Here is a 27,950-nt window from a genome sequence, read left to right on the forward strand (position 1 = left end):
TGTCTGTTTACTCTAAATAGAGTTATTCCCCTCATTGTCTTTAATGATGATTTTTACTAAAAAAATGGCCATTGTTGAAGATGCAGGTGAGCGACACAGGAATGGATATTTAGAGCCTCTAGTTATTTGTAGAATTGTTGTAAGATATACGGTTCCGTCTGACAGAAGAAACCGTCGATTTAATCGTAGTGTCATTGATCAGCGTTTTTTTTTAATTAACTATGAGAAAATTGTAGGTACTTTAATAAATTGACTGTGGTTTTCTACAGTAGTTGGTTAAAATTTCTGACCAGTTGAACAGTTTGGTTTGATAAAATAAATTGCAATTGGGTAAGAATTTTGAATGAACTGCAATGGGTGGAGAATAACACTTAGTCAAGTCACAGTAAGTGACAATAAACTGCTTCGCCGAGCGCAGCTGCCATCGGATACGACCACAGAGGTCCAACCCTGAACAGTTGCGGCAAAAATGGACACAATATTCAAGCTTGATACAGGTCTGAATTTGGATTGTAATTAAATATTTGTCACATTATAAGTTTCTGACACAGAATAAATGTAGTCAAAGAACTTGAAATTGGTTATATGATTTGAATTTATATTCAATTGAAGATTTCTTGCTTTTGTGTTGCGCAAATTGACATTTTAACACACGAAGGAAAAGTACTTATAAACAAAATTCGTAAGGGTTCCGCGGAACCCAAATGTCTCGCCTACTTTTGCTGTTAGTTGCAAGCTCAAGAAAAATGTGGAAATAATTATTAAAATTTTTCCTCTAGATGCTATGTTTTGAATGTAAGAAGCTTCTGTTTAAGTTTGATAAGAATCCAGGACGGTTTATTGTCGAGCCTGCGACTTTTGTCGCAGAAAACTCGACATAGGGATAGTGATCCGGCGGCTACGGCGGCGGAGTTAGCTAACTTCTTAAAAGCTTTATATTTTAGAAGGTAGAAGACCTGGATGCTTCATACTTTGTATATGGATGCCTCATGTTACGAAGTTTCAGTCAGTCACATGTCCAATGTCCTTGACGTCATTTTCATGGTTCAGTGACTACTTGAAAAAAAGTTAACATTTTTTGTAATGTTAAATTCTCTCTTATTATAAGTAGTAGGATAACTATATTTGGTATGTGCATACCTTGCAAGGTCCTCAAGCCCGTCAGACAGTTTTCACTTGACCTCGACCTCATTTCATGGATCAGTGAACAAGGTTAAGTTTTGGTGGTCAAGTCCATATCTCAGATACTATAAGCAATAGGTCTAGTATATTCGGTGTATGGAAGGACTGTAAGGTGTACATGTCCAACTGGCAGGTGTCATCTGACCTTGACCTCATTTTTATGGTTCAGTGGTTATAGTTAAGTTTTTGTGTTTTGGTCTGTTTTTCTTATACTGTATGCAATAGGTCTACTATATTTGGTGTATGGAATGATTGTGTACATGTCTAGCTGGCAGGTGTCATCTGGCCTTGACCTCGTTTTCATGGTTCAGTGGTCAAAGTTAAGTTTTTGAGTTTTTGTCTTTTTTTCTAATACTATATGCAATAGGTCAACTATATTTGGTGTATGGAAATATTTTATGATCTATATGTCAGTCGCGCAGGTTTTATATGACCTTGACCTCATTTTCACGGTTCATTGCTCAGTGTTAAGTTTTTGTGTTTTGGTCTGTTTTTCTTAAACAATAAGCAATAGGTCAACTATATTTGTTATATGGAAGAAATGTTAACTGTACATATCTGCCTGGCATGGTTCATCTGACCTTGACCTCATTTTCATGGTTCATTGGTCAATGTTTAGTTTTCTTGGTTAATGTTAAGTTTATGTGACAGTTGTAATAAAGCTTTATATTTAGGACTATCAACATAATATCAATGATTAGTAAAGAAGGCGAGACATTTCAGCGTGTGCACTCTTGTGAATCTAATAAATGTTTTAAAAACTTTAACTGCAGACTGTATGTAATGTTAACTGGAAGAAAAACTAAGTCCATTTATAAGTAATATACGGAAAAACAGGAAATTTTCTTTTTACAAAATTTCCTTCTAGATACTAGCTTTTGATCATAAACAAGCTTCTGTCCAAGTTTGGTACAAATCCAGGATATATAGTTTAAGAAAGTTATTAAAATTTTGAAAACTTTAACCACAGAGTAAATGTAATGTTAACTGGCAGAAAAACAAAGTCCATTTATAAGTACAATACGGATAAACAGGATTTTTTTTAACAAAATTTAGTTTGAATACTATCTTATGATCATAAACAAGCTTCTGTCCAAGTATGGTACAAATCCAGGATAGTTTAAGAAAGTTATTAAAATTTGAAAAACTTTAACCACAGAGTGAATGTAATGTTAACTGGCAGAAAAACTAAGTCCATTTATGAGTAAAATACGGATAAACAGGATTTTGTTTTACAAAATTTACTTCTGGATACTATCTTATGATCATAAACAAGCTTCTGTCCAAGTTTGGTAGAAATCCAGGATAGTTTAAGAAAGTTAATGTCTCGCTCAGAGTTTGCGACAAAAGTCGCAGGCTCGACAAAAAATGATATTGCTAACTGCTTAAATGATCATTTTAGCACAGTAGGTGAGAACTGATATCAAATCCTCACAAAAGTTTTCAATCTGAGAAAATTAATAACTATGTCGAATAAAAAATAAATGATGATGCTAAATTCTCATTATATACTGTCACAAATGATGAGGTTCTACAAGCTATAAAAATCTAGACATAACTTAATCAACCGGAACTGATGAAGTTGGACCATTGTCAAGATAGATTGTAGCAAGCCCCCTTGCTCACTTAGAGTGCATTTCTTTCTAACCTAAATTTTGTAAACGTTGTGTGGCGTTTGTTATCGTTTGCTAAACGCTACAAAAGTAGAAACAAATACATCGTTTAATCAGTGTTTACTGACCCTGTTTTGAACTTCCAATAATGCATGCACATGTTGTTGGTAAACAGACTTATTACGCGGCTATAATTAAATGCGGTTCCTTCAACCAACATAATAATAAATCTCAAGACTTTACACCGTTTTTTTCTATTTCATATGTATGAAAGTTTGTTGCCTATAATTAAGATTATTACTAACAGTGTTTCGGGATTTTTTGCTTAGACTGTTAAAGCATTGGTCCCTTTTCAAAAGTCTCCCAACTATTGCCTTGATTTAGCAAGTTATTCTTTTATATTTTTGTTACGTTTATACGATATGATAGGCACTAGGGCGAAGATTTCACTGCATTGCTTGTCTTTTTTCAGATTGTTCCAATGTTTTCTTATAATTTTACTTAAATTCAAGGTTGAAGTTAGAAACAAATGTAGCGTTCGTACTAACAAACAATGAACGACAAACTGTAGACGCACTTTTAGCGAGTGCATAGTTTGTCGAAGTTTATGTAAACTTTGCAAAAGTATGTAAGAAACAAATGATCAAAACATGTGCGCGCTTAGCCGTTTGCATCCTTTGTGTTAGAAAGAAATACACTCATAATAATTCCTAATATATTAAAATTTGCTAAAGTTGCTCCCATATTTAAAGGAGGGGATAAAACAGATCCAAACAATTATCGACCCATTTCAATTTTACCCTCTGTGTCCAAGTTATTTGAAAAAAACTGTCTTTAAACAACTATATTTATTCTTAACCACACACAAATTATTAATACAACAGCAGTCTGGATTTAGAGAAAAACATTCTTGTCATACAGCACTCATTAAAATAATTGATAAATGGTTAGAGGAATTGGACAATGGAAATTTTACCGCTATTCTTTTTTTAGATTTGAAGAAGGCTTTTGATACAGCAAATCACAATATACTTTAACCAAAACTAAAATTATACAAATTTAATGGCCACTCTGTAAAGTGGTTTTCATCATACCTCTCTCAGAGAATGCAAAAAGTTAAATTAGGAACCACTGAATCAGAATATAAAACTGTAACTTTTGGAGTTCTTTAAGGTTCTTTACTTGGACCTTTATTGTTCCTTATTTATATCAATGACTTACCATTAACCTTAGAATATACTGAATCTAATCTATATGCTGATGATACAACTTTGCATTTGTCATCTAAATCTATTGTAAATTTATAAATATATAAAATTGAGAATGGAAATGGGGAATATGTCAAAGAGACAACAACCCGACCAAAGAGCAGACAACAGCCGAAGGCCTCCAATGGGTCTTCAATGCAGTGAGAAAATCCCGCACCCGGAGGTGGTCCTCAGCTGGCCCCTAACTAAAATTGTGTACTAGTTCAGTGAAAATGGACGTCACACTAAACTCCAAAACATATAAATAAACTAAAATTAAAAAACATACTAGACTAACAAAGGCCAGAGGCTCCTGACTTGGGACAGGCGCAAAAATGCGGCGGGGTTAAACATGTTTTGTGAGATCTCAACCCTCCCCCTATACCTCTTGCCAATGTAGAATAAAGAAACACATAGCAATACGCACAGTAAAACTCAGTTTAAAAGAAGTCCGAGTCCGATGTCAAAAAAGGTAACAAAAGAAACTAAGCAAAATGACAATGATACATAAATGAACAAAGGACTACTAGCAGTTACTGACATGCCAGCTTCAGACCTCAATTAAACTGATTGAAAGATTATGTCTTCATCATATGAAAATCAAGTACAATCCCAACCGTTAGGGGTTTAGTATCATACCATCATAAAATATATGAGAAGAACATAGCCCGTATCACGCCAACAACTGGTTTTAGAATAAATGTGTTTATTTCCGATGCAAAGACCCTATGAGTGAATCAATATTATACCAAAATATGCAATCCTTAATGACTTGACAACAGTATCGTAACTGTATCCTTTCCGAATAAGTCTGTTTAAAGGTTTGGTTAGCTTTTGAGGTGAAAGCCGAAATTTTTGTGCTTTGTAAAGAATATTACCATAAAATATTGGATGTAAAATACCTGAACGTATAAGATGTCTGCATGTTGATTTATATTTACGAATGATGTCCTTGTACCGATGATAAAATTTAGTAAATGTTTTGACTAGTTTGTGATATCGAAAACCCTGGTGTAATAATTTTTCAGTAATACAGAGATTTCTTTCGTTGAAATCAAATACGTTGTTACATACACGAGCGAATCGAACAAGTTGAGATATATAAACACCATAAGATGGCGACAAGGGAACGTCACCATCTAGAAATTGATAATTAACAATAGGAAATGAAAAATCATCTCTTTTATCATAAATTTTGGTATTAAGCTTCCCGTTAAAGATAAAGATATCAAGATCCAGGAAAGGCCAGTGTTCATTGTTAGTATTAGCTTTATTTAAAGTCAGTTCAGCAGGATAAATCTCTTTAGTGTACATACTGAAGTCGTCATTATTGAGAGCCAAAATATCATCTAAATATCTAAAAGTGTTATTAAATTTTTGAATCAGATGTTGTTTCTATGGGTCTTTGCTGATTTTAGTCATAAATTGTAACTCATAACAATACAGATACAGGTCCGCAATAAGTGGTGCACAGTTAGTCCCCATTCGGAATTCCAATAACCTGACGATATACGGAATCTCCATAGCGAACAAAAATGTTATCTAGTAAAAATTCAAGGTCAGTTATAGTATCAAAGCAGGTCCAATTGACATAATTCTTTTGTTTGTTGTGACTAAAAAATGACCTAAAAGAGTTTGAACATATATATTCGCATTCCGACTTTTTAAATGCCCATTTAATCAGGTGTGTGAATTTTTTCTTAATAAGATTATGAGGCAGCGTGGTATATAGGGTAGAAAAATCAAAACTTTGAACAGATTCGAAATCACCAATATAAGCATGCAATTTATCAAGTACTTCCAACGAATTTTTGACACTCCAAAAGTAATTAATTCCACTATTTTCAAAGGCCTTATTTGAACAATTAATTTCCAGGTTTTTGATTGTACCAAGTGTACTAGTAAGTAGAATAGATAGTTTAGTAGTGGAACAATGGCTTGAAGACGAAATAAATCTATATTTGTATGGAGTTTTATGCAGCTTCGGAAGCTTTGTCTGTCATGTAGGGTTCATCTGACCTTGGCCTCTTTTTTCATGTTTCTTTAGACAATATTACGTTTTCATTGTTTGGTCTGTTTCATGTATACTATAAGCAATAGGTCGTCAACTATATTTGGTGAATGAAAAGATTGTTGTAAGGTGTACATGTCTGTCATATTTTGTTGTCTGACCTTGACCTCATTTTCATGAAATTTATTTCATTTGCAATAAAATGCTCCGCTGCGGCGCAGCTTGATACGACCGCAGAGGTCGAACCCTGAACAGTTGGGGCAAGTATGGACACAACATTCAAGCTTGATACAGCACTGAATTTTGATTGTAATTAAATATTTGACACAGCATAGGTTTCTGACACAGAATGAAAGTGGTCTAAGAACTTAAAAAAATTTAATTTACCTATTCAAACCATATCATTATTATTTGCTTTTATATATAAATCAGAAATAACCAATTTAAAATGGTAAATTTTAAAGAAAAAAAGGAAAAACAAAATTCCCACCCAAATTTTTTGAACCCCCTTATGATTCATCACCCCAAACTCAATCCCAGCCTTCCCTTTGTGGTATGGTACCTTGCAGTACAATTTCAGAGAGATCCATACACTTGAACACAAGTTATTGTCCTGAAACTAGAAAAATGCTTGTTTTTTTGCCCTTTTATGGCCCCTAATTACTAAAATTTTGAGGCAATTACCCCCAAAATAAATCCCAGCCTTCCCTTTGTGGTATGGTACCTTGCAGTACAATTTCAGAGAGATCCATACACTTGAACACAAGTTATTGTCTGGAAACTAGAAAAATGCTTGTTTTTTTGCCCCTTTTTGGCCCCAAATTCCTAAACGTTTAGGGCAATTACCCCCAAACTCAAACCCAGCTTTCCCTTTGAGATATGGAACCTTGCAGTACAATTTCATAAAGATCCATACACTTGAACACAAGTTATTGTCCTGAAACTAGAAAAATGCTTGTTTTTTTTGCCCTTTTATGGCCCCTAATTACTAAAATTTTGAGGCAATTACCCCCAAAATCAATCCCCGCCTTCCCTTGGTGGTATGGTACCTTGCAGTACAATTTCAGAGAGATCCATACACTTAAACACAAGTTATTGTCATGAAACTAGAAAAATGCTTGTTTTTTGCCCCTTTTTGGCCCCTAATTCCTAAAATTTGGAGGCAATTACCCCCAAAATCAATCCCAGCATTCCCTTTGTGATATGGAACCTTGTGGTACAATGTCAGAGAGATCCATACGCTTACACACAAGTTATGTCTGGAAGTTACAATAAAATGCTTCGCTGGGGCGCAGCTTGATACGACCGCAGAGGTCGAACCCTGAACAGTTGGGGCAAGTATGGACACAACATTCAAGCTTGATACAGCTCTGAATTTGGATTGTTATTAAATATTTGACACAGCATAGGTTTCTGACACAGAAAGAATGTGGTCTAAGAACTTGAATTTTTTTAATTTACCTATTATGGTCCAATGTCCAAAATCAAAATACATGGTTAGATTCAGCATATCAATGAACCCCATATATTCAATTTTTGTTAAAATCAAACAAAGTTTAATTTTGGACCCCAACTTGGACAAACTTGAAAACTGGGCCCATAATCAAAAATCTAAACACATGTTTAGATTCAGCATATCAAAGAACCCCAAGAATTCAATTTTTGCTAAAATCAAACTAAGTTTAATTTTGGACCCTTTGGACCTTAATGTAGACCAATTTAAAAAACGGGACTTAAAATTAAAAATCTAAATACACGGTTAGATTTGGAATATCAAAGAACCCCAATAATTCAATTTTTGATGAAATCAAACAAAGTTTAATTTTGGACCCTTTTGACCTCAATATGAACCAATTTGATAGCGGGGCCCACAAATAAAAATTCTAAATTCATGGTTAGATTCAGCATATCAAAGAACCCCATATATTCAATTTTTGTTGAAATCAAAAAAAGTTTAATTTTGGACCCCAACTTGGACAAACTTGAAAACTGGGCCCATAATCAAAAATCTAAATACATGTTTAGATTCAGCATATCAAAGAACCCCAAGAATTCAATTTTTGTTAAAATCAAACTAAGTTTAATTTTGGACCCTTTGGACCTCAAAGAAGACCAATTTAAAAAACGGGACCCAAATTAAAAATCTAAAAACACGGTTAGATTTGGCATATCAAAGAACCCCAATAATTCAATTTTCGATGAAATCAAACAAAGTTTAATTTTGGACCCTTTTGACCTCAATATGAACCAATTTGATAGCGGGGCCTACAAATAAAAAATCTAAATACATGGTTAGATTCAGCATATCAAAGAACCTCATATATTCAATTTTTGTTGAAATCAAACAAAGTTTAATTTTGGACCCCAATTTGGACCAACTTGAAAACTGGGCCCATTGTCAAAAATCTAAATACATGTTTAGATTCAGCATATCAAAGAACCCCATATATTCAATTTTTGTTGAAATCAAACAAAGTTTAAATACTGGACCCTATCTTGGACCAACTTGAAAACTGGGCCAAAAATCAAAAATCTAAATACATGTTTAGATTCAGCATATCAAAGAACCTCATATATTCAATTTTTGCTAAAATCAAACAAAGTTTAATTTTGGACCCTTTGGACATTAATGTAGACCAATTTGAAAACTGGACCCAAAATTAAAAATCTAAATACACTGTTAGATTCGGCATAACAAATAAATAAATGTGATCAAAGATTTTACAAATCTAATGCGCCATACTGTGCAATTAAAGATTACTTCTTGAAATTTTTCAATATTTGAAATTTGAAAAAAAAATAATATTTGAAGAATAATTCTTTTTAATTTCTGAAATCTGAAATGAGAAAAAATTGGCCCCCCACAATTTCTTTTTATCCCCCCCCCCCCCCTTTTTCCCCCAAAAAAATTCTTTCCCTCAAGATATGGTCATAATCTCAATTCAAATTTCCAATGGAGTTGGCAACCATAATTACCCATTTAAATTTACCATAGTGCTAACTTAATCTATTTTATAATAGAATTAATAAAAATATAGTGTCAAATCTTTCATATGGATTTTTTTGTAAAAAAAAAAAGATGAAAACATTTGCAGATATTTTTACTGGTCTTCCTTTATAAATATGCATTTCTTTAAACATAATTTAAAAGCAGTGTAAGGGAAGTAACCAAAACGTTGTATTTGGATTACCTCCCTTACACTGTTTTAGATTATCTTTATTGTTCATTAACCATTACTTTATACATAATTTAAAAGCAGTGTAAGGGAGATAATTTCAATGATGTATTTGATTTATCTCCCTTACACTGCTTTAAATTATGTTTTGTACTAAAGTATTTGTCCATTAACCAGGACAACCTTGTTTTTCCCCCTTTTTTGCCCCTAATTCCTAAACGGTTTGAGCCATAACCCCCCAAAGCAAATCCTAACCATCCCTTTGTGGTATGGAAACTTGTAGTATAATTTCAGAGAGATCCATACACCGTTCCACAGTTATTGTCTGGAAACTAGAAAATGCTCATTTTTGGCCCCTTTTTGGCCCCAAATTCCTTAACTGTTGGTACCATAACCCCCAAAATCAATCCCAACCTTCCTTTTGTGGTATTTAACCTTATGGTCAAATTTCAAAAAGATCCATTCACTTAAACTAAAGTTAGAGTGCGAAAACCAATATGTATTCGGACGACGACGCCGGACGACGACAACGACGACGACGACGACGACGACGCCAACGTCATACCAATATACGACCACAAAATTTTTTTTCGGTCGTATAAAAATGCTTATTTTTGGCCCCTAATTACGTAACTGTTGGTACCATAACCCCCAAAATCAATCCCAACCTTCCTTTTGTGGTATTGAACCTTATGGTAAAATTTCATTGAGATCCATCCACTTAAACTAAAGTTAGAGTGCGAAAACTAATGTGTCTTCGGACAACGACGACGCCGGACGACGACGCCAACGTCATACCAGATACGACCACAAAATTTTTTTTGCGGTCGTATAAAAAGGATCTTTGATAATGTCAAGTTCATGTGATACTTGTAGTAAAACTTTATCTTTAGGACCATCAACATAAAATCAATCATGGTTAGTAAAACAGGCGAGACATTTCAGCATGTGCACTCTTATTTGTGTTTTGACAGCAGTGGCGGATCCAGAACTTTTCATAAGGGGGACGCTGACTGACCTAAGGGGGGGGGGGGGCGCTTCAGTCATGCTTCAGTGATTCCCTCAACCAAATTTTTCCCACGAAAGGCAGCCCTCTATGATTCATACTTTGTTTATAGATGCCTTATGATATGAAGTTTCTGTCTGTCATATGTCCATTGTCCTTGACCTCATTTTCATGGTTCAGTGACTACTTGAAAAAAAAGTAAAGATTTTTTGTAATGTTAATTTCTCTCTTATTATGAATAATAGGATAACTATATCTGGTATGTGCATATCTTGCAAGGTCCTCATGTCTGTCAGACAGTTTTCACTTGACCTCGACCTCATTTCATGGATCAGTGAACAAGGTTAAGTTTTCGTGGTCAAGTCCATATCTTAGATACTATAAGCAATAGGTCTACTATATTCGGTGTATGTAATTATTGTAAGGTGTACATGTCCAACTGGCAGCTGTCATCTGACCTTGACCTCATTTTCATGGTTCAGTGGTCATAGTTTAGTTTTTATACGACCGCAAAAAAATTTTGCGGTCGTATATTGGTATGACGATGTCGTCGTCAGAAGACACATTGGTTTTCGCACATTAACTTTAGTTTAAGTGAATGGATCTCTATGAAATTTTACCATAAGGTTCAATACCACAAAACGAAGGTTGGGATTGATTCTGGGGGTTATGATACCAACAGTTAAGGAATTAGGGGCCAAAAATAAGCATTTTTGTAACTTCCAGACAATAACTTGTGTGTTAGTGTATGGATCTCTCTGACATTGTACCACAAGGTTCCATATCACAAAGGGAATGCTGGGATTAATTTTGGGGGTAATTGCCTCAAAATTTTAGGAATTAGGGGCAAAAAAAGGGGCAAAAACAAGCATTTTTCTAGTTTCATGACAATAACTTGTGTGCAAGTGTATGGATCTTTCTGAAATTGTACTACATTCAATTAAAGTGAGCGAAAACTTTAGTTTTTTTAAAAATTTTGACCATGTCTTGCATCTGAATTCATTTAAGGTCTTAAATTGTGCTTATAATACTGTAAATAATACTGAGAAATTATTGCGTGCATTTATTATTGCGAATTTTGAAGAAAGGTCTAAGATGTGAGATTAATTATTGCGATTTCAGGAAAATCTCCATACAGTTGTATGTATCAGATATCAGAATGCGAGTTTTTATTATTGTGAAACTCATTCAGTCGCATTATTTGCATTAATTAAAACCTCGTTATAATTTCTGAATTTACAGTATTCATCTAAGGTGACATAGAACTGTAGTTTTGTATTTTTTGTGCATGTCATGCATTGTATGACATTCATTAACGATGAACTAAAACTATTTTTTCTCCCATGTCCATGATGTCTTGCATTCTGCAACATTTATTAAAAGTGACCACAAACTGTAGTATTTTTTGTATTTTACCATGTCTTGCATTCTTATTCATACATTAAGGGTGATTCCAAACTGTAGGTCCCACCTACGGATCATCTTGCTCTCTTATTGAAAAATAAATCATTATACAAGCAGTTTAAGCCAAGTAGTCATCTTTATACAAGCAGTTTAAGCCAAGTGGTCATCTTTATACAAGCAGTTTAAGCCAAGTGGTCATCTTTATACAAGCAGTTTAAGCCAAGTGGTCATCTTTATACAAGCAGTTTAAGCCAAGTGCTCATCTTTATACAAGCAGTTTAAGCCAAGTGGTCATCAACCTTGCTTAAATGTTTAATTTATTTGTCAATTTGTATAGGTCAGTTTGCTTTTACAGTGATTAAGCATCTCTGTACCCATTGTTTTAACAATGGATTTGGGAGGAGAGAAAAAAATCATTCAGAGGATGGAAAAACTCTTCTTGTCAGTAAATAAATGAGTTCGGAATTTTCAAAAATACAAGTATAAGAAGTTAGAAGACAATTACAGTAATCACATATACAAATGTATGAATTATAAATGACTTCAGAAATAAGAGCTATGGAAATGAGGAAAAAATATCTTTTGGCAAGGAATAATGAATAAGGGTTTAGATAGAATTCAGTTTGACTAATATCTTATATCCTCCTTAACAAAAACTTTTATGTTATGAATATATGAAAATTTATCAAAATCTGATATATCAATACAAATTGTTACATTTTGAACGAACATTCAATAGCAAGGCAAAACTAGTCATGTTTTTCACAAATTTTGGTATGCTGATTATCATATCATAATAGATGTCTAAAGAAAATAACAATCAACTACGACTGTTTTATAATAACAAATTTTAATCCTAAAAACATCTATACAACATTCTGCATTCATTACTTAAAAGTCTGTTTACACATCATTATCATATTGTCCTGGTAGTTTCTTAATTGTCCTCAATCCTTCCTTGTCTCCCCAGTTAATTAAATAAAAGGTTGCGCAGATAACTGAAACGACAAATTATAACATTTTCAAGTTCAACTTTAAATACATCATGTACTGACCCACTTCAGTGTGGTGTCTTTTTTTTTATTACTATGCATAAGACTGTTTATCAATTATAGCTGTTTTTTTATTTAAAGTTCTGTCCATTTTTTTATTGTCCAAGGTCATATTCATGCTCATAATTTAACCAAGGTCGTCATTAAGAAGATATTGAGTATAAAATGAATGACACAAGTCACATTCAAACAACAACACAATAGAAGTGAAAATGTTATGACTAATGAATATTTGTTCTTACTTCAGAAAGCTGGCTTCTAATGTGTTTCCGGATAGTTGAAAAAATAATGGTATATTTTAGATAACTTATAGGTTCATTAAATCTAATATCACCAAGACCCATATAACATTTTCTGTGTAAGTGTGTAACTGTGTTATATACATGTATATCAATTCCACCACTATACTTTTCCATTTGCAATGTCATTTGAAATTTTGAACCCATAGTACATGTAGTAATAGGACTATTTAAAGCAAAGGATTCCATGTTTTTCCGTTTCTCTTTCTGACTGTTTTGATTTGAGTGCCACTGATGAGTCTTGAGTAGACAAACACGCTTCTGGCATAATATTTTAAGCCTGGTTTTTTCAATGAGTTCTTATTCCATGTATTAAAAATTTATCAAAAACAAACTTTTATCATTTTATTTTTTATTAATTTTTACCATTATGTTTTTTATCAATTTTGTTTTGTATGTATATATATTCATGTTAGTAAAACAGTTTCTTCAAATCCTTCAATGAAAAATTAAGAATAGGTTACAGAAACAAAGCTTCAAGCTAAACCAATGACTGAAATATAATAAGAACAAATAAATATCTATTACCATATACTTTTATTATTGCCCTTCCAAATATGTTTCCCATTTTTGATAATGTGAAACTTCAAACCTTAGAACTCATTTCAATATAAAGAGAACCCAAAAAGGAATAATTGTGCTATCACTGTAAGGTGAAACAAGTGATATTTGTAAACACACTTAAAAATGCAAATTAAAGAAATAGTTTCTCATCTCTTTATGAAAATAAAAGTATCTAAGGTTTCGATTGGAAAAGGCTTTCATTAAGATACATGTATATCAAAACATTAACATCAAGGAAATAAAAATTATCAGTAAGTAGGGAAATAAGGCATATGGATTCCTTTAATTCATGAAATGAACTGAAGCTGTTTGATTTCATGGTTTAACAAATTCTTCATTCAAGACTATAAAAGTTTGCATTTTGTTGAAGATTTACTTTAACTTTCTCATGAAATCCTTTAAAATTAGAACACCAGGAATAATTAAGAATCGAAAGTATGTTGGTCTTAAAAATTTGTCAAAAGCACTTTTCTGGATTTACCTTCATCAGGAGTGCTCAGACCTTAACATTTGAAAGCCATTTAAGTTTTAATATGTTCTGTGTACTAAATAATTTAAGGTTTATTGAACATCAATCCGTATTCATTCCACACTTATAATATATCATGTTTGTAGATGAGAGGCTAGTAATGTATATATCAAGAAAAGACTCACTAGGAACTCCTCGGAACAATGCATAAGTCATCCTCCGTACTCCTTTTGGAAATCCTACGGAGAAAAATCCTGCAAATGCTCGCTGTTCAAATGGAGATAATGTCCAATGAATTTGTTGTGATTTCATGGCCTTAAGGCCTCCAAAATGTCTCCCCATATTAATCTAAAAAGAAAAAGAATGTGTAAAAGAAACATAAATGTGTGGGATTTATAGATTAATAAATGTGGTTCCAGTATACATTTGTACAGGTAAAAAATGTATAGTTTAGAAGAATATTACAATCAAAAATTAAATTGTGAGTTTTAAATATGTAATAAATTAATATTCATCATGTCCAAAATTTTACACTAAAACTAACAGTACATTAGCTTTGAATCAATATTTTTATGATGAATCAATGACAAACTTGCCCTATTGCAAAATCATCCCCGAGACCAAATCGCCCCAACTTTCTAACAACTCGCCTAAACTTTCTACCAACCCACCCCACTTTCTACCAACTCTTCCAACATATGAAAAAGTTAAATCCAGCTAATTTGAGCCTACCTGAATTTGCCCACTTATGAAATGTAGTGTAATCCCGATGATTTTAGGCCTACCAACATGACCAATTCGCCCCACTATTGAAAAGTCGTTTAATCCCAATGAATAAATTTTAAATGTCTGCCATCTTTCCCCACTTATAAAAAAAAAGAATTAAATTCTGATGAATTTAGGCCTACCAATTCGCCCCACTTATGAAAAGTAGTTTAATCCTGATGAATAAAGGTCTGCCAAATGGCCCTCCTTATGAAATATTGTTTAATCCAGTTGATTTTAGGCCGACCAACTCGTCCCACTATTGAAAAGGCTTAATCCTAATGACTAAAGGTCTGCAAACTCGCTTCACTTTTGAAATAAGAATTAAATCCAGCTGAATTTATACCCACTTCTGAAAGGAGTTTAATCTCTATGAATAAAAGCCTAATATCCCATTGAATTTAGACCTGTCAACTTGCCCCATAATTAAAAGGAGATTATCACATTTTCAAATAAAAACATGCCAACTCGCCCCACTCATGAATACGGATGAAAATCTAAGCTTACCGGAAGAAGAAGAGAACTGATTTTTTTTTCCAAAGAAAACGTTTGTCTAGTATTGAATTGGTTCATTACATATGTGACCCATGTTAAAGAAAACGTTGAAAATCAACCAGGAGTAATTTTTTTTTAAGTTTTGAAACTGGTTGTTGTTAATCAACCATCTTTAAAAAAAATCAAAATAACAGCATATATTGTTAGCACTACTTGAGATTTGATCATGGTACCTATGACCAAAGAATTGCTTAGAAATAATTACAGTTTGAGTTGTATCTTCCCAACTCCCGACCTTCAAAATTTCACACAGGAAGTATGAAATAATAAACATTAGTTTCGTATAGGGTATGTTTTTTCTCTCTCATTCAAATTTACGCAGTCAAATATAAGCTATTGATATTTCATTAATATTTTTTCAAATTTTGAGTACCCATAAAGAACCATTTGAATTAAATAGAAAAAGTTTTGTTTAATATTGTGTGACCTTCACCTTGTGTATTAAAAAGTTAGAAAATGCAGACGATGGAGGTTATATGGTTTAGGGAGGTTAATTATGCATGATATTCTATCATACCTACTGAAATATGCGGAATCGAAGTAATTCTGGAGTTCGTCTTGATTATTACCAGCGTCTTGTCAATAAAACGATTCTAAAACATCAGGTAAAATCAATCAACCTACTATCACAAACTAAGGTCTAAGGATTGTTTACACTTACAGTAAGTTATAACAAGTATTTGCATACAAATCCTTGGTTAAAATACAAATCCTTCCACTAACAAACAGGAAAAATTTCGGTGTTCAGCAAAATCAGAAACTGCTCTGAGATAAGATTATAAAGATAGATATGATAAATTTATTTAACCCCCTTGCACCTACTCGGCTACTGCCTGTGTACTGGCCTAGTGACGGTAGCCTAATCCAAATAATTATGACGTCTTGAAAGGCTATTTTAGTTTTTTGCTGTATTGCCTTCCTTAAAAATAAAAAGCCTTTCAATACGTCATGATTATTTGGTCTACCTTGCCCCTAGTCTAAATAATTATGACGTCATGACAGGATATTTTAATTTTTGCTGTGACGCAGGAAGTTGTAACAGAAAAAAAATATTCATAAATATTGGACTACTTCGCCCCAAATCCTGTCTGTAGTCGTGATTGCAACCGGGTCATTCTTTGATAGCCCATATGACCCTCTATACTTCCTTAGAACGGCCCCAGCTGAACTGTGTAGACAGCAAGTACAGTCTTGCAATTCATGGTCCATAAACTTTTTTTAGATGTGTTGTTTTGAAAATATGACAACCTTAAACATGTTAATGCCCTTCTTGGAGTTAAAAATTGGAAAACTGTAATGAATAGCAAAATCAGTTGGGGATGATCAGAGTTATTTGTCATTTGTTTACCAATTGTAAATCAATAAAATTAGTTTGAATGGTATTTGAATTGAATTATTATACATGTTTATCAAAACTTGTTTTTGCCTTTGATTATTCTGTTTTCATGTGCCTTCTAAAATCATAAGGGCCTTTGGAAACAACAGAAATAATAACTCAATAGAGCATGCAGTAAGCAGAACCTTTGCCAATAGTACAGGACTTTGGGACAGGAACTTCTTTTCACCCTTCCTAATTTTGAAACAGTTTATTCTGATCCAGGAAGTACATGTTTCCTTATTTAAAAGGGAAAGACTGAAAAGTTGATCAGAAAATTATTATACCCCACTCAACTTTTGACCCATCCATAAGTCCGTCCATTCATCAGTCCTGTTATTAAAACCACACAACAGAATTTGGTGAAACTTTGTATATAATTAGGATATACTATGTAGAGGTAGAATAGCGAATGGAAACGGGGAATGTGTCAAATAGTGCATATCGACAGGAAACTATGTTTACTACTGCAACCGTTTGTCATCACAACTCCTCTGAAACCACACAACATAATTTCATGAACCTTTGTAGATAAGGACATACTATGTCATGTATGTAATGTGCATATTGACAGGAAATTATGATTTAACTTTTTTCTAGGAGTTATGCCCCTTTGAACTAAGAATTTTTGCCTAAATATATTACTGCATCAGTTTGTCATCGCAACTTCTCTGAAACAACACAACAGAATTACATGAAACTTAGTAGATGATAAGGACATACTATGTACATGATGTAGATGTGTATATCATGTATATTGACAGGAAATTAATCTAGGACTTATGCCCCTTTTGAATTTAGAATTTTGGCCTAAAATACAATACTGCAACAGTTAGTCATCACAACTCCTCTGAAACCACATAACAGAATTTCATGAAACTTTGTAGATAATTAGGGCATACTATGTAAATGTGCATATTGACAGGAAATTATGATTAATTTTTTTTTTCTAGTAGTTAATATTCTACTGCAACAGTTTGTAGGTTTGTAGGTGCAACTCCTCTGAAACTGTGCAACAGAATTTCATGAAACTTTGTAGTTAATGAGGACATAATATGTAGATGTTTGCCTAGTGACAATTCAGGCGCATGGAGTATGTGAGCGTGCTCACAAAATATCTTTCATTTTATGTAAAATTTAGTGACATGAAACAAGTTTTGTAATGAGGGATTACCAATAATATGTTCCCACTTGAAATACATGTTATGGATTATGTCTATGTTTATTATTACACTTGTATGTATCGCCTATTCTTTATAACATTTTTTGAAATTGGTTAAAATATTTGAAAATTAATTAATTATTATGATTTATTATTTCAGAATCCAGTTACTGGACTTTTTCCAGCCAGTGATACAAACACTCATGCTTGGGTCAGAGACAATGTTTATTCCATTATGGCAGTATGGGGTTTGGCTCTGGCTTACAGGAAAACTGCAGATTTGGATGAAGACAGGGCCAAATCATTTGAATTAGAACAGGTATATATATGTTCCGAACCATATGAGTATTTGGACCATACGCCTTTTATACTCGTTTGGTCATTAACGGGCCGGACCATACGAGTATTTAGACCATATAGGTATTTTTCTAATAATTCTATCTTTCTTTGCAGGAACACAGAGCTCATTCTCTAAACAAAAAACTGCACAAGTTACTATCTGAATTCTTTTATCTTTTACATATTGTCTGCGTCTTGGTGTATCTGTTATCTTGCATTCGCTAAGAGTCAATTTAAATTGCCGTTATACTGCCGATATTCGTCCGTAAGTGAAACCACCTGTGTTTTTGGCATGGATTTTTTTCTCTCTGTTTTCTTAGTGTTTAAATTATTATTTCAGAAACAAAATGTCTTGTTATTTCTATTTATTTCATTAAATTGATGTGTTCTTGTTCCTATTCATACGATATTACTGTCATTGTAAGATTGTATGAATAGGAGCAAGAACACATGAACAAATTTACTAAAAACAATAAGAAGTTTTTGAAAAATTATAATTTAATAAAAACAAATAAAAACACTAAAAGACATTTTAAAAAGAAAAGAAAGAGGGTTCAATGACCAAAGTGCCTGTGAGTTAAGCAATTTACTTACTGTTTAACAGTTCATCTAGATATTTCTTGAAGTAATTTTCCAAAGTCGACATATTGCGTTTCGTATGGACAAATCGATAATGACCATGTTAAAATTATTTTACTATAATTCTTACTTGTAAGTAATATTCACTCTATTAAATTAATCATGTAAAAATGACTACCATATGATTAAATAAGTCAGATTTCATTTTTAGAAACTCTTTGTGACACCTTTTCAACGTTCATAATGTTAATTACCCAGACCATACACGTATGGTCTGACCATATGAGTATATATGCAGATGGTCATGACCATACACGTATGGTCCAAATACTCATATGGTACGGAACATATACATGTATAGTATTGTACTGAAAAAAAGGAATAAATGGGTAGAGTTTTCAATAGAAGCCAGTCAGTACTAAGCCAGATAAATGATCTTCATGATGAATCTGATCATTTAAGTTTTTACTATTAACATGATTACATTTTGTAATAAAAACTCAGCCTGTATACATAAGATCTTGCAATACAATGCCAATAAAATATGACTGGTTATAAATTTTGAAGAGAAAATTTATAATTTTTGATTTATCATCTTAATATGCTTATTATAACATAAAATATTCACCAAGCTTTTATATCTATATATGAAAACTAATACAATGTAATAAAGTGGAAATTTGAAAATTATTAATTTCATTTATTGGAATCAGTCAAATGTGACATACTTTATGACTGTGGCATGCTGGGAGTTGAATTCATTTAAAGTCTTGTTTGCAATATTTTTTATGAAATGTTAAGAGCATCGATGTCTGTCTTGCAAACCTTATAACAATAAAAGACTAATGATAAGAAAATAGATGGAACTGACTTGCAACTTTTTACATTCATTAGTTTAAATTCCTATGGTAAAGGGAAACCATATATTTAAGATTTTAAAAAAAATTTCAAAGGAATAGTCCAGTTTAGCAGTTACTAGTATTAATTTAGTAAAGTACAGCAGACTGAAAGGAACGGGTGGGCAGCTGCCAACAGTTTCCATGCAATAACTTAAGAACTGTTCAACCAATACTTTTCAAATTTTAATATGTTGTTACTAATGACATACTTGAGGAGTTATTGTCCTATATATATTGGATTATGACACTTTAAGAGTCATTTCCATGTAATTAATATATGAAACAGTCAAATAATGCTTTTCAAAATTTCAAAAAGATGTTAGTGATTTCAAGATCATGAAAATGGAGGTCAAGTTTAATATTGTTGTTTTGTACAAGTCTGCGTACAAGCTTATAGAAAATTTGTACATCGTTGAACAATTAAATTCATGGTTCACCTTTAATGTTTAACCACGAAATCCACAAAAGTTGGTATCTATCCAATAATAATAAATCCACAGTAGTTTATATTTACTTTTGCAGTCAGTAGTAAAGTTGATGAGAGGTCTGTTAAGATGTATGATGATGCAAGTCAACAAGCTTGAGAAATTTAAATACAGCCAGAACAAAACTGATGCTCTTCATGCCAAGTACTGTAGTTTGACTGGTAAAACTGTTGTAGGAGATACACAATGGGGACATCTTCAGATCGATGCTACTTCCTTGTACCTACTGATGCTGGCACAGATCACAGCTTCAGGTAGTAGATACACTCAACTAATAAACATATAGTTGGATATATACTGGATAAATTTTTATAAAAAATTAAACATGATGAAATAATTCATATTTAACATTTTTTCAATTGGTTGTTTTCAATATCTTGAAAACTATAATAGATAAATAGAGACTTTAAAAAGGAAAAACATATCAGCAGGATAAGATCTACAAATATGTCAACATTACTGAAATTGTCAGTTGTTCTCCTTTAATGCTTATTTTTGCTAAAAAGTGGCCATTGTTGAAGATGCAGGTGAGCGACATGGGCTATTTAGAGCCTTTAGTTAAATATGAGATATAACAATGCACATACATGTATTGAAGTCAATGATTGATTTGTCTATTGTAGGTTTACAAATTGTGTATACACTTGATGAAGTATCTTTCGTACAGAACCTTGTATTTTATATAGAATCTGCATATAGAACTCCAGTGAGTGAATTACTTTTAAAAGTACTGTAAAATCAGAAATAAATGCTTGCATGCATTATTATTGGGAAGCACTGATTACTGGTAAAAATGTGAGATATTATAAATACGAATGGCAAATATTTTGTGAAGGAAAATCACTACTGAAATTATGAATGCAATTTTTTTATTAATGCAAACTGGCCATGGATACTGTCCCATTTTTGGCATTCATAAAAACATTGCAATAATTTCTGAATTTACATTACAAATACAATTAAACATCTCATGACATCACACTAAAGAACTGGTTGATTGCATTCATTTAAGTTATTAGGCAATCTACATCATGCTAAACATGTGTGGGAGGGAGATTTAAGGTAACATACAACATTAAGGTAAAAACTCTGCTAGAAGTTTCTATGATGTGTGAAAGATACAGTACCTCAAATACTAGTACATTGCAGCAACTCTAACATTAATACATTACAGTATCTCAAATGATAGTGCATTACAGCATCTCAAATGATAGTACATTACAGTATCTCAAATGATAGTACATTACAGCAACTCAAATGATAGTACATTACAGCAACTCAAATGATAGTGCATTACAGTATCTCAAATGATAGTGCATTACAGCATCTCAAATGATAGTACATTACAGTATCTCAAATGATAGTACATTACAGTATCTCAAATGATAGTACATTACAGCAACTCAAATGATAGTACATTACAGTATCTCAAATGATAGTGCATTACAGTATCTCAAATGATAGTGCATTACAGCATCTCAAATGATAGTGCATTACAGTATCTCAAATGATAGTGCATTACAGCATCTCAAATGATAGTGCATTACAGTATCTCAAATGATAGTACATTACAGCATCTCAAATGATAGTACATTACAGCATCTCAAATGATAGTACATTACAGTATCTCAAATGATAGTACATTACAGCAACTCAAATGATAGTACATTACAGCAACTCAAATGGTAGTGCATTACAGTATCTCAAATGATAGTGCATTACAGCATCTCAAATGATAGTACATTACAGTATCTCAAATGATAGTACATTACAGCAACTCAAATGATAGTACATTACAGTATCTCAAATGATAGTGCATTACAGTATCTCAAATGATAGTGCATTACAGCATCTCAAATGATAGTGCATTACAGTATCTCAAATGATAGTGCATTACAGCATCTCAAATGATAGTGCATTACAGCAACTCAAATGATAGTACATTACAGTATCTCAAATGATAGTACATTACAGCAACTCAAATGATAGTGCATTACAGTATCTCAAATGAAAGTCCATTACAGCATCTCAAATGATAGTACATTACAGTATCTCAAATGATAGTACCAGTACATTACATTATTTCAAATAATATATATAGTACATGACAATATCTCAAAGTGCATAGCAGTAAATTGTTATAACTAAGATATATGATTTTGGATAGAAGACCACGACACATTTAGAGATACTGAGATTCATTTTGTTTGGAGAATGCAGCAAATTTTTCTACCTTTATGCAGATCTAATTAGAAAATACCTTAGAAAATCTACTCTTAAAAAGGGAATTCGGAGTTCCACAACAATTACTGTAATTATAAAAAAGAAAAAAACCAACAAAATTATTTAAGGTTGCTGTCTACCGGTAATTGACGTATACCCAGCCTATCCTTAAATATATATTATGAGATGTGAACTCTGTTTTTCTTCCATATTATGAACTTTACCTGTAATCAATGTCTCAGTATAGTTTTTTTTTAATTTCAGGATTATGGTATATGGGAAAGAGGAGATAAAACCAATCATGGATTTCCAGAATTGAATTCCAGTTCAATAGGAATGGCTAAGGTAGTATTGGTTTATATACGAGGAGCATTAAGTGCTCATTAAGTGCTACCCTTGACCGTCAATCCTTCCGTCTTTCCGTTCTTCCCATTCCATTTGTTTGAGTGGGGCATTCATGTCCTCAGACACATTCTTCCTTTATTTTTTTTTAATTTTCCAGTTTGTCTTTCCAGAATTACGGAACTTTAACTGTTACATTTAAGGCAATTTTTCACAAATAGCGCACTAACTCCAGTATTCCTGGATTGATTTCCTCCAAATTTTACCTTATTGTTGGGATTGATGAAAGGGAGCTACCTTTTGATTTATTAAGATTTCTGGTTTGTCACTCCAGAGTTGTGGGACTTTTTTAATTGTCAGATTTTAGTAAATTATACATATATTGTATCATAACTTGAGTTTACTTTGATTGATTCAGTGGAAACATTTTGTTCTTGCAACAATTTTGATATGCACATTAAGGGCATATCATGCGCTCTTGGGGTATGCAGTTTATTTCATATACAGAACATCTTAAATAAGGAAAAGTAAAATTGAAGTAATAGTTAAAGGTTTATGAACAAAAAAAGTAATAAAAATTGATGTTTTTTCTTAAGCTTTCTATTAGAAGGGAATTAAGACAAAGAAAATGTACATTGGCATTAGAAAAACAACAACATGAATTGAAGATGTCAGTTCGTTTTTTTCCAGTCATTTTAAAATATTGTAATTCATATAATAAAATCAAAATAGTTAAAAAATAAACTTGTAACTTTTCAAATCTTATTAATAATGTTTTAGACAGCACTGTTGACTTATGAAAGGCCTTTAGAAGTTCCTCATGTGTTATTTTTAAATTTTAAATTACAGGCTGCCTTAGAAGCTATTAATGAATTAGATCTGTTTGGTTCCAGAGGAGGACCTCATTCTGTTGTACATGTACTACCTGATGAGGCTCAACAGTGCCAGGTATGTTCTAATACAGCATGTTTGGACTTTTGCAGTGACAAAGTGTTGAGGTTTAGTATTTGACCATGGTAAAGCTAAGTACAAACATGTATAGCTTGTGTCAGAAGATTGCAGCTACATCATATGTCCTTTGATTTGTTCAATCTCATTTTAAAACCTTTTTTAATGCTTTGAGGTTCAAATTTTGAATGTCATTACTATGTATGATGATATGAATATGACATATAAGGTGTAAGAACAATTTTTTGACTTTCTAAAAATGTGCATGTCATAATTATATAAATTATTCAGAAACAATAAAATTGAGAATGGAAATGGGGAATGTGTCAAAGAGACAACAACCCGACCATAGAGCAGACAACAGCTGAAGGCCACCAATGGGTCTTCAATGCAGCGAGAAACTCCCGCACCTGGAGGCGTCCTTCAGCTGGCCCCTAAACAAATATGTATACTAGTTCAGTGATAATGGACGTCATACTAAACTCCAAATTATACACAAGAAACTAAAATTAAAAATGATACAAGACTAACAAAGGCCAGAGGCTCCTGACTTGGGACAGGCGCAAAAATGCGGCGGGGTTAAACATGTTTTTTGAGATCTCAACCCTCCCCCTATACCTCTAGCCAATATAGAAAAAACAAACAGTACGCACAGTAAAACTCAGTTTAAGAGAAGTCCGAGTCCGATGTCAGAATAGGAAACAAAAGAAAATAAACAAAATGACAATAATACATAAATAACAACAGACTACTAGCAGTTACTGACATGCTAGCTCCAGACCTCAATTAAACTGATTTAAAGATTATGTCTTCATCATATGAATATCAGGCACAATCCCTCCTGGTTTTAGAATAAATATGTTTAATTCAGATGCAAAGACCCTATAAGTGAATCAATATTAAAGCCAAAATATGCAATCTTTAATTACCTGACAACAGTATCGTAACTATATCCCTTCTTAATAAGTCTGTTTAAAGGTTTTGTTAGCTTTTGAGGTGAATACTGACATTTTTGTGCTTTGTAAAGAATGCTACTTGAGGTTTAAGAATGAATATCAGTCATTATTTTTGGTGGAAAAAGTAGTCTTAAAATATGGTTGATATATTTTTTAGCATTAGACATAGTTAACCATCTCTAAGTCTCAAAAGCTGTTGCTTTATTTTTAGAAATATGGGTTGGATTATGTTGGAACACAAATTTTTGCTTTTTCACAGCACAATTATTAAGTAAATAAAGATTTTTACATTTATAGCTGTTTAACATTTTGAAAATATCTATTGCAGGCCATTCTTCACTCAATGTTACCCAGAGAATCAAATTCAAAAGTAAGTACCCTTAGAAATATTGGTCTATACAGTTATGGTTGCCATATCATAGTAGAGCTGTTTAAAGAAAAACTTCTGTTTGCTGAAAACATAATTGCAAAGATGAAACTTTGATAAAGTCACTTGACTAATATAAAAATAAGGAGATGTGGTATGATTGCCAATGAGACAACTATCCACGAAAGTTCAAATAAAGTGAATGTAAGCAATTATAGGCAACCGTACAGCCTTCAACAATAAGAAAAACTCTTACCATATAGTCGACTATAAAAGGCCTTAGTGAAAAATATGGAAAAATATGAAACAATTCAATTGAGAAAACTAACGGCCTAATTTATAACAAAACAATTTACGAAAAACAAATATGACAGACATGAACCAATGAAAAACCACTGAACTACAGGCTCCTGACTTGGGACAGACACATATAGAATGTGGCGGGGTTAAACATGTTTAAAGGCACCAACCCTCCCCTCACCCTGGACAGTGGTGTAACAGCACAACTCAAAACACAACAACCACTCAATTACAGGCTCCTGACTTGGGACAGGCAAATATAGAATGTGGCGGGGTTAAACATGTCTGAAGGTGCTAATCCTCCCCTAACCTGGGACTGTGGTGTAACAGTACAACATAAGAACAAACTATAAAAATCAGTTAAAAAGGGCTTAAATTATCTGAACAATACAAAGCAGAAAAACATCTAACAAAAATACAGACTGTACGTGGCAGGGTATTTATACATCCCTAAAAACAAAAAAGACACAAAGTACAGATCTGAGAGTACTGGCAGTAACTGACAGCTGGTTCAAAGCCAAAAACAACTAATAAAAAAATCATGTATCTAAGACTAAAATATCAATCAGTTCACATCCAACATCCAATGGATTTAGTGTAAAGATGTCATTAACAGTCAGAGAAAAACATGACCTTGACTTGTGCAATGCCAGAATATAGCTATCAGCAGATTGTAGTACAGTGAATGTGCATATGTGTATAACAATAATATTTAGTTTGATTTTAATTTACTGATAACAAAATCAATATTTATACCAACAAAAACAATATTCAAAGATCTAATTACAGTGATGAATTGGTAACCTTTTAGAATAAGTTTATTTAAAGGATTGAAAAGTTTACCCGGATCATATCTAAATTTCCGGGCTCGGTTAACAACATCTAGGATGTGCTATTCTATTTGAAATAAGTTTTCTACAGGTACAGCCAAACTTGCAAACCTTATCTTTGTATCTATGAAAAATAAAGCAGTTTCACTTTGAAATTCCTGATTAAAACAATAAAAAAAAGTTTCAAGTATGATTAAGGTTCCTGTGTGCTTTGTGATATAGTAGTTGTGTGGTATATATGACTTTTTTTCTGTACATTTTATAGGAAATCGATGCAGCTTTGCTGTCTATAATAAGTTTTCCAGCATTTGCAGTAGATGATACTCGAATAATTGATGAAACTAAGAATATGATTAAAGAAAAATTACAGGTTGGTTTTTTAATATTTTGGTACATTTATGTACATTATTTGAATATTTATGTCATGAAAATTGAGAAGAAAGCAAAAAAAAAATCAAAATTAAAAGATCAAATATATTGAAACTTTCTTATTTGTCTTTACTTATAAAATACTAGTGATGAAGGATAGCATACATGTCTGTCTTATCTTTTCTTTTTTTGTTGGGTTGCTGTAAACAGGATGTAAGTAGTGAGCGATGAGCAGGATATACAGGGTACAAAATTATGATAATTCATAGTATCAGGAAAGTTGTATTATCTTTGAAAATGATACAACAAGTCAACATTATATTGTAACAAATACTATAAGATACAACTACAAATACTTTTTTAAGGAATGATAGAAAAAAATCAGAAGTTTTGTATGAAGAATCACTATTTTATAACATCACATAAAATGAGACCATGGGTTTATTTACACAAGTTAATTTTAGAAGCATAATATTATTTCATTTCTTCTTTTTTTGTTTGTTAATTAATAGGGAAAGTATGGTTGTGCTAGGTTTCTCAGAGATGGTCACTGGACGGCAAAAGAGGTAAGCTTTACTTGAAACATGGAATTGCATAGCCTTATATTTGCTAATCTTTACAAAAATGGATGTTTTTTATGAGCCAATATTTTATGTTAAGAGAGACTAGTAATATTCACATTGAAAAATGGGGCTCCAGTAGTGTTCCCTCTTAGGTCAAAATGTCATGTTTGCCTCACCATTCCACTTTTAAGCAAATTTGACAGGTTTATATTTAACAATAAACCTGTGATAAAGGTCCCTTTAAATGAGACTTCAGATTGCAAGGTCGCTGGTCTGACCATGTTGGAGTCACAACACTTTCATTATTAAAAAAAGAAACAATAATTCACATAGACATCCATTGTTGTAATTGAACACAGTTAGGACAGACACCAAAGAAGGAGTGGGGTTAAAGCATTTTTTTTATGAGATAACAACACAGTTTAGTTAATTAATTTCATTTCTCGTCTCTCTTACTGGAAAACCATTTGATTCCTATATTGGAATTTTGTCTTAACAGAAAATAGCAATTTGCAGTATTCAGTATACCCAAGTACAAATATTCATCATAGATTTGGTTATTGTATTGTTGGGTTGTTGTCTCATTGAGGGATATGTAACAGTGAATCTTATCTGGCACTGTTCCTTTTAGTACACTAGTGTCAAATTTCTCTGATGAGTTATCCAACAGAATAAACACACTATATATATATATATATATATAGCTAGCGTGAAGAAGGAACACACTAGTGCATTTTATGAACTGAAAGTTCTACACAACGGAATGAAAGTACTCTTTAGAGATGCCCCACATATTACTTATTCATATTTTAAATTACAAGAACAAATCTTGCATTTTAGATGATCATCCAGAAATAACAATAATGAATG

General features: G+C 32.5%; 1 protein-coding gene across 12 annotated transcripts in view; it reads left to right on the forward strand.

The window, feature by feature from the left end:
- The first annotated feature begins 15,780 nt into the window (after window positions 1–15,780).
- LOC127714149 (probable phosphorylase b kinase regulatory subunit alpha) overlaps window positions 15,781–27,950 on the forward strand; it is a 79,379-nt gene continuing 67,209 nt past the window's right edge. For all 12 annotated transcript variants that reach the window (XM_052220150.1, XM_052220148.1, XM_052220152.1 and 9 more), the window contains exons 1-9: window positions 15,781–15,948; window positions 18,041–18,199; window positions 20,220–20,436; window positions 20,806–20,888; window positions 22,670–22,750; window positions 23,597–23,695; window positions 24,980–25,021; window positions 26,414–26,518; window positions 27,030–27,083. In XM_052220150.1, the coding sequence (XP_052076110.1) occupies window positions 15,871–15,948; window positions 18,041–18,199; window positions 20,220–20,436; window positions 20,806–20,888; window positions 22,670–22,750; window positions 23,597–23,695; window positions 24,980–25,021; window positions 26,414–26,518; window positions 27,030–27,083 (918 nt within the window). In that variant the 5' untranslated portion in view covers window positions 15,781–15,870. The remainder of the gene's footprint in view (window positions 15,949–18,040; window positions 18,200–20,219; window positions 20,437–20,805; window positions 20,889–22,669; window positions 22,751–23,596; window positions 23,696–24,979; window positions 25,022–26,413; window positions 26,519–27,029; window positions 27,084–27,950) is intronic.

This window comes from Mytilus californianus, unplaced genomic scaffold (assembly GCF_021869535.1).
Source record: "Mytilus californianus isolate M0D057914Y unplaced genomic scaffold, xbMytCali1.0.p SCAF_9, whole genome shotgun sequence".
Classification (NCBI taxonomy): domain Eukaryota; kingdom Metazoa; phylum Mollusca; class Bivalvia; order Mytilida; family Mytilidae; genus Mytilus; species Mytilus californianus.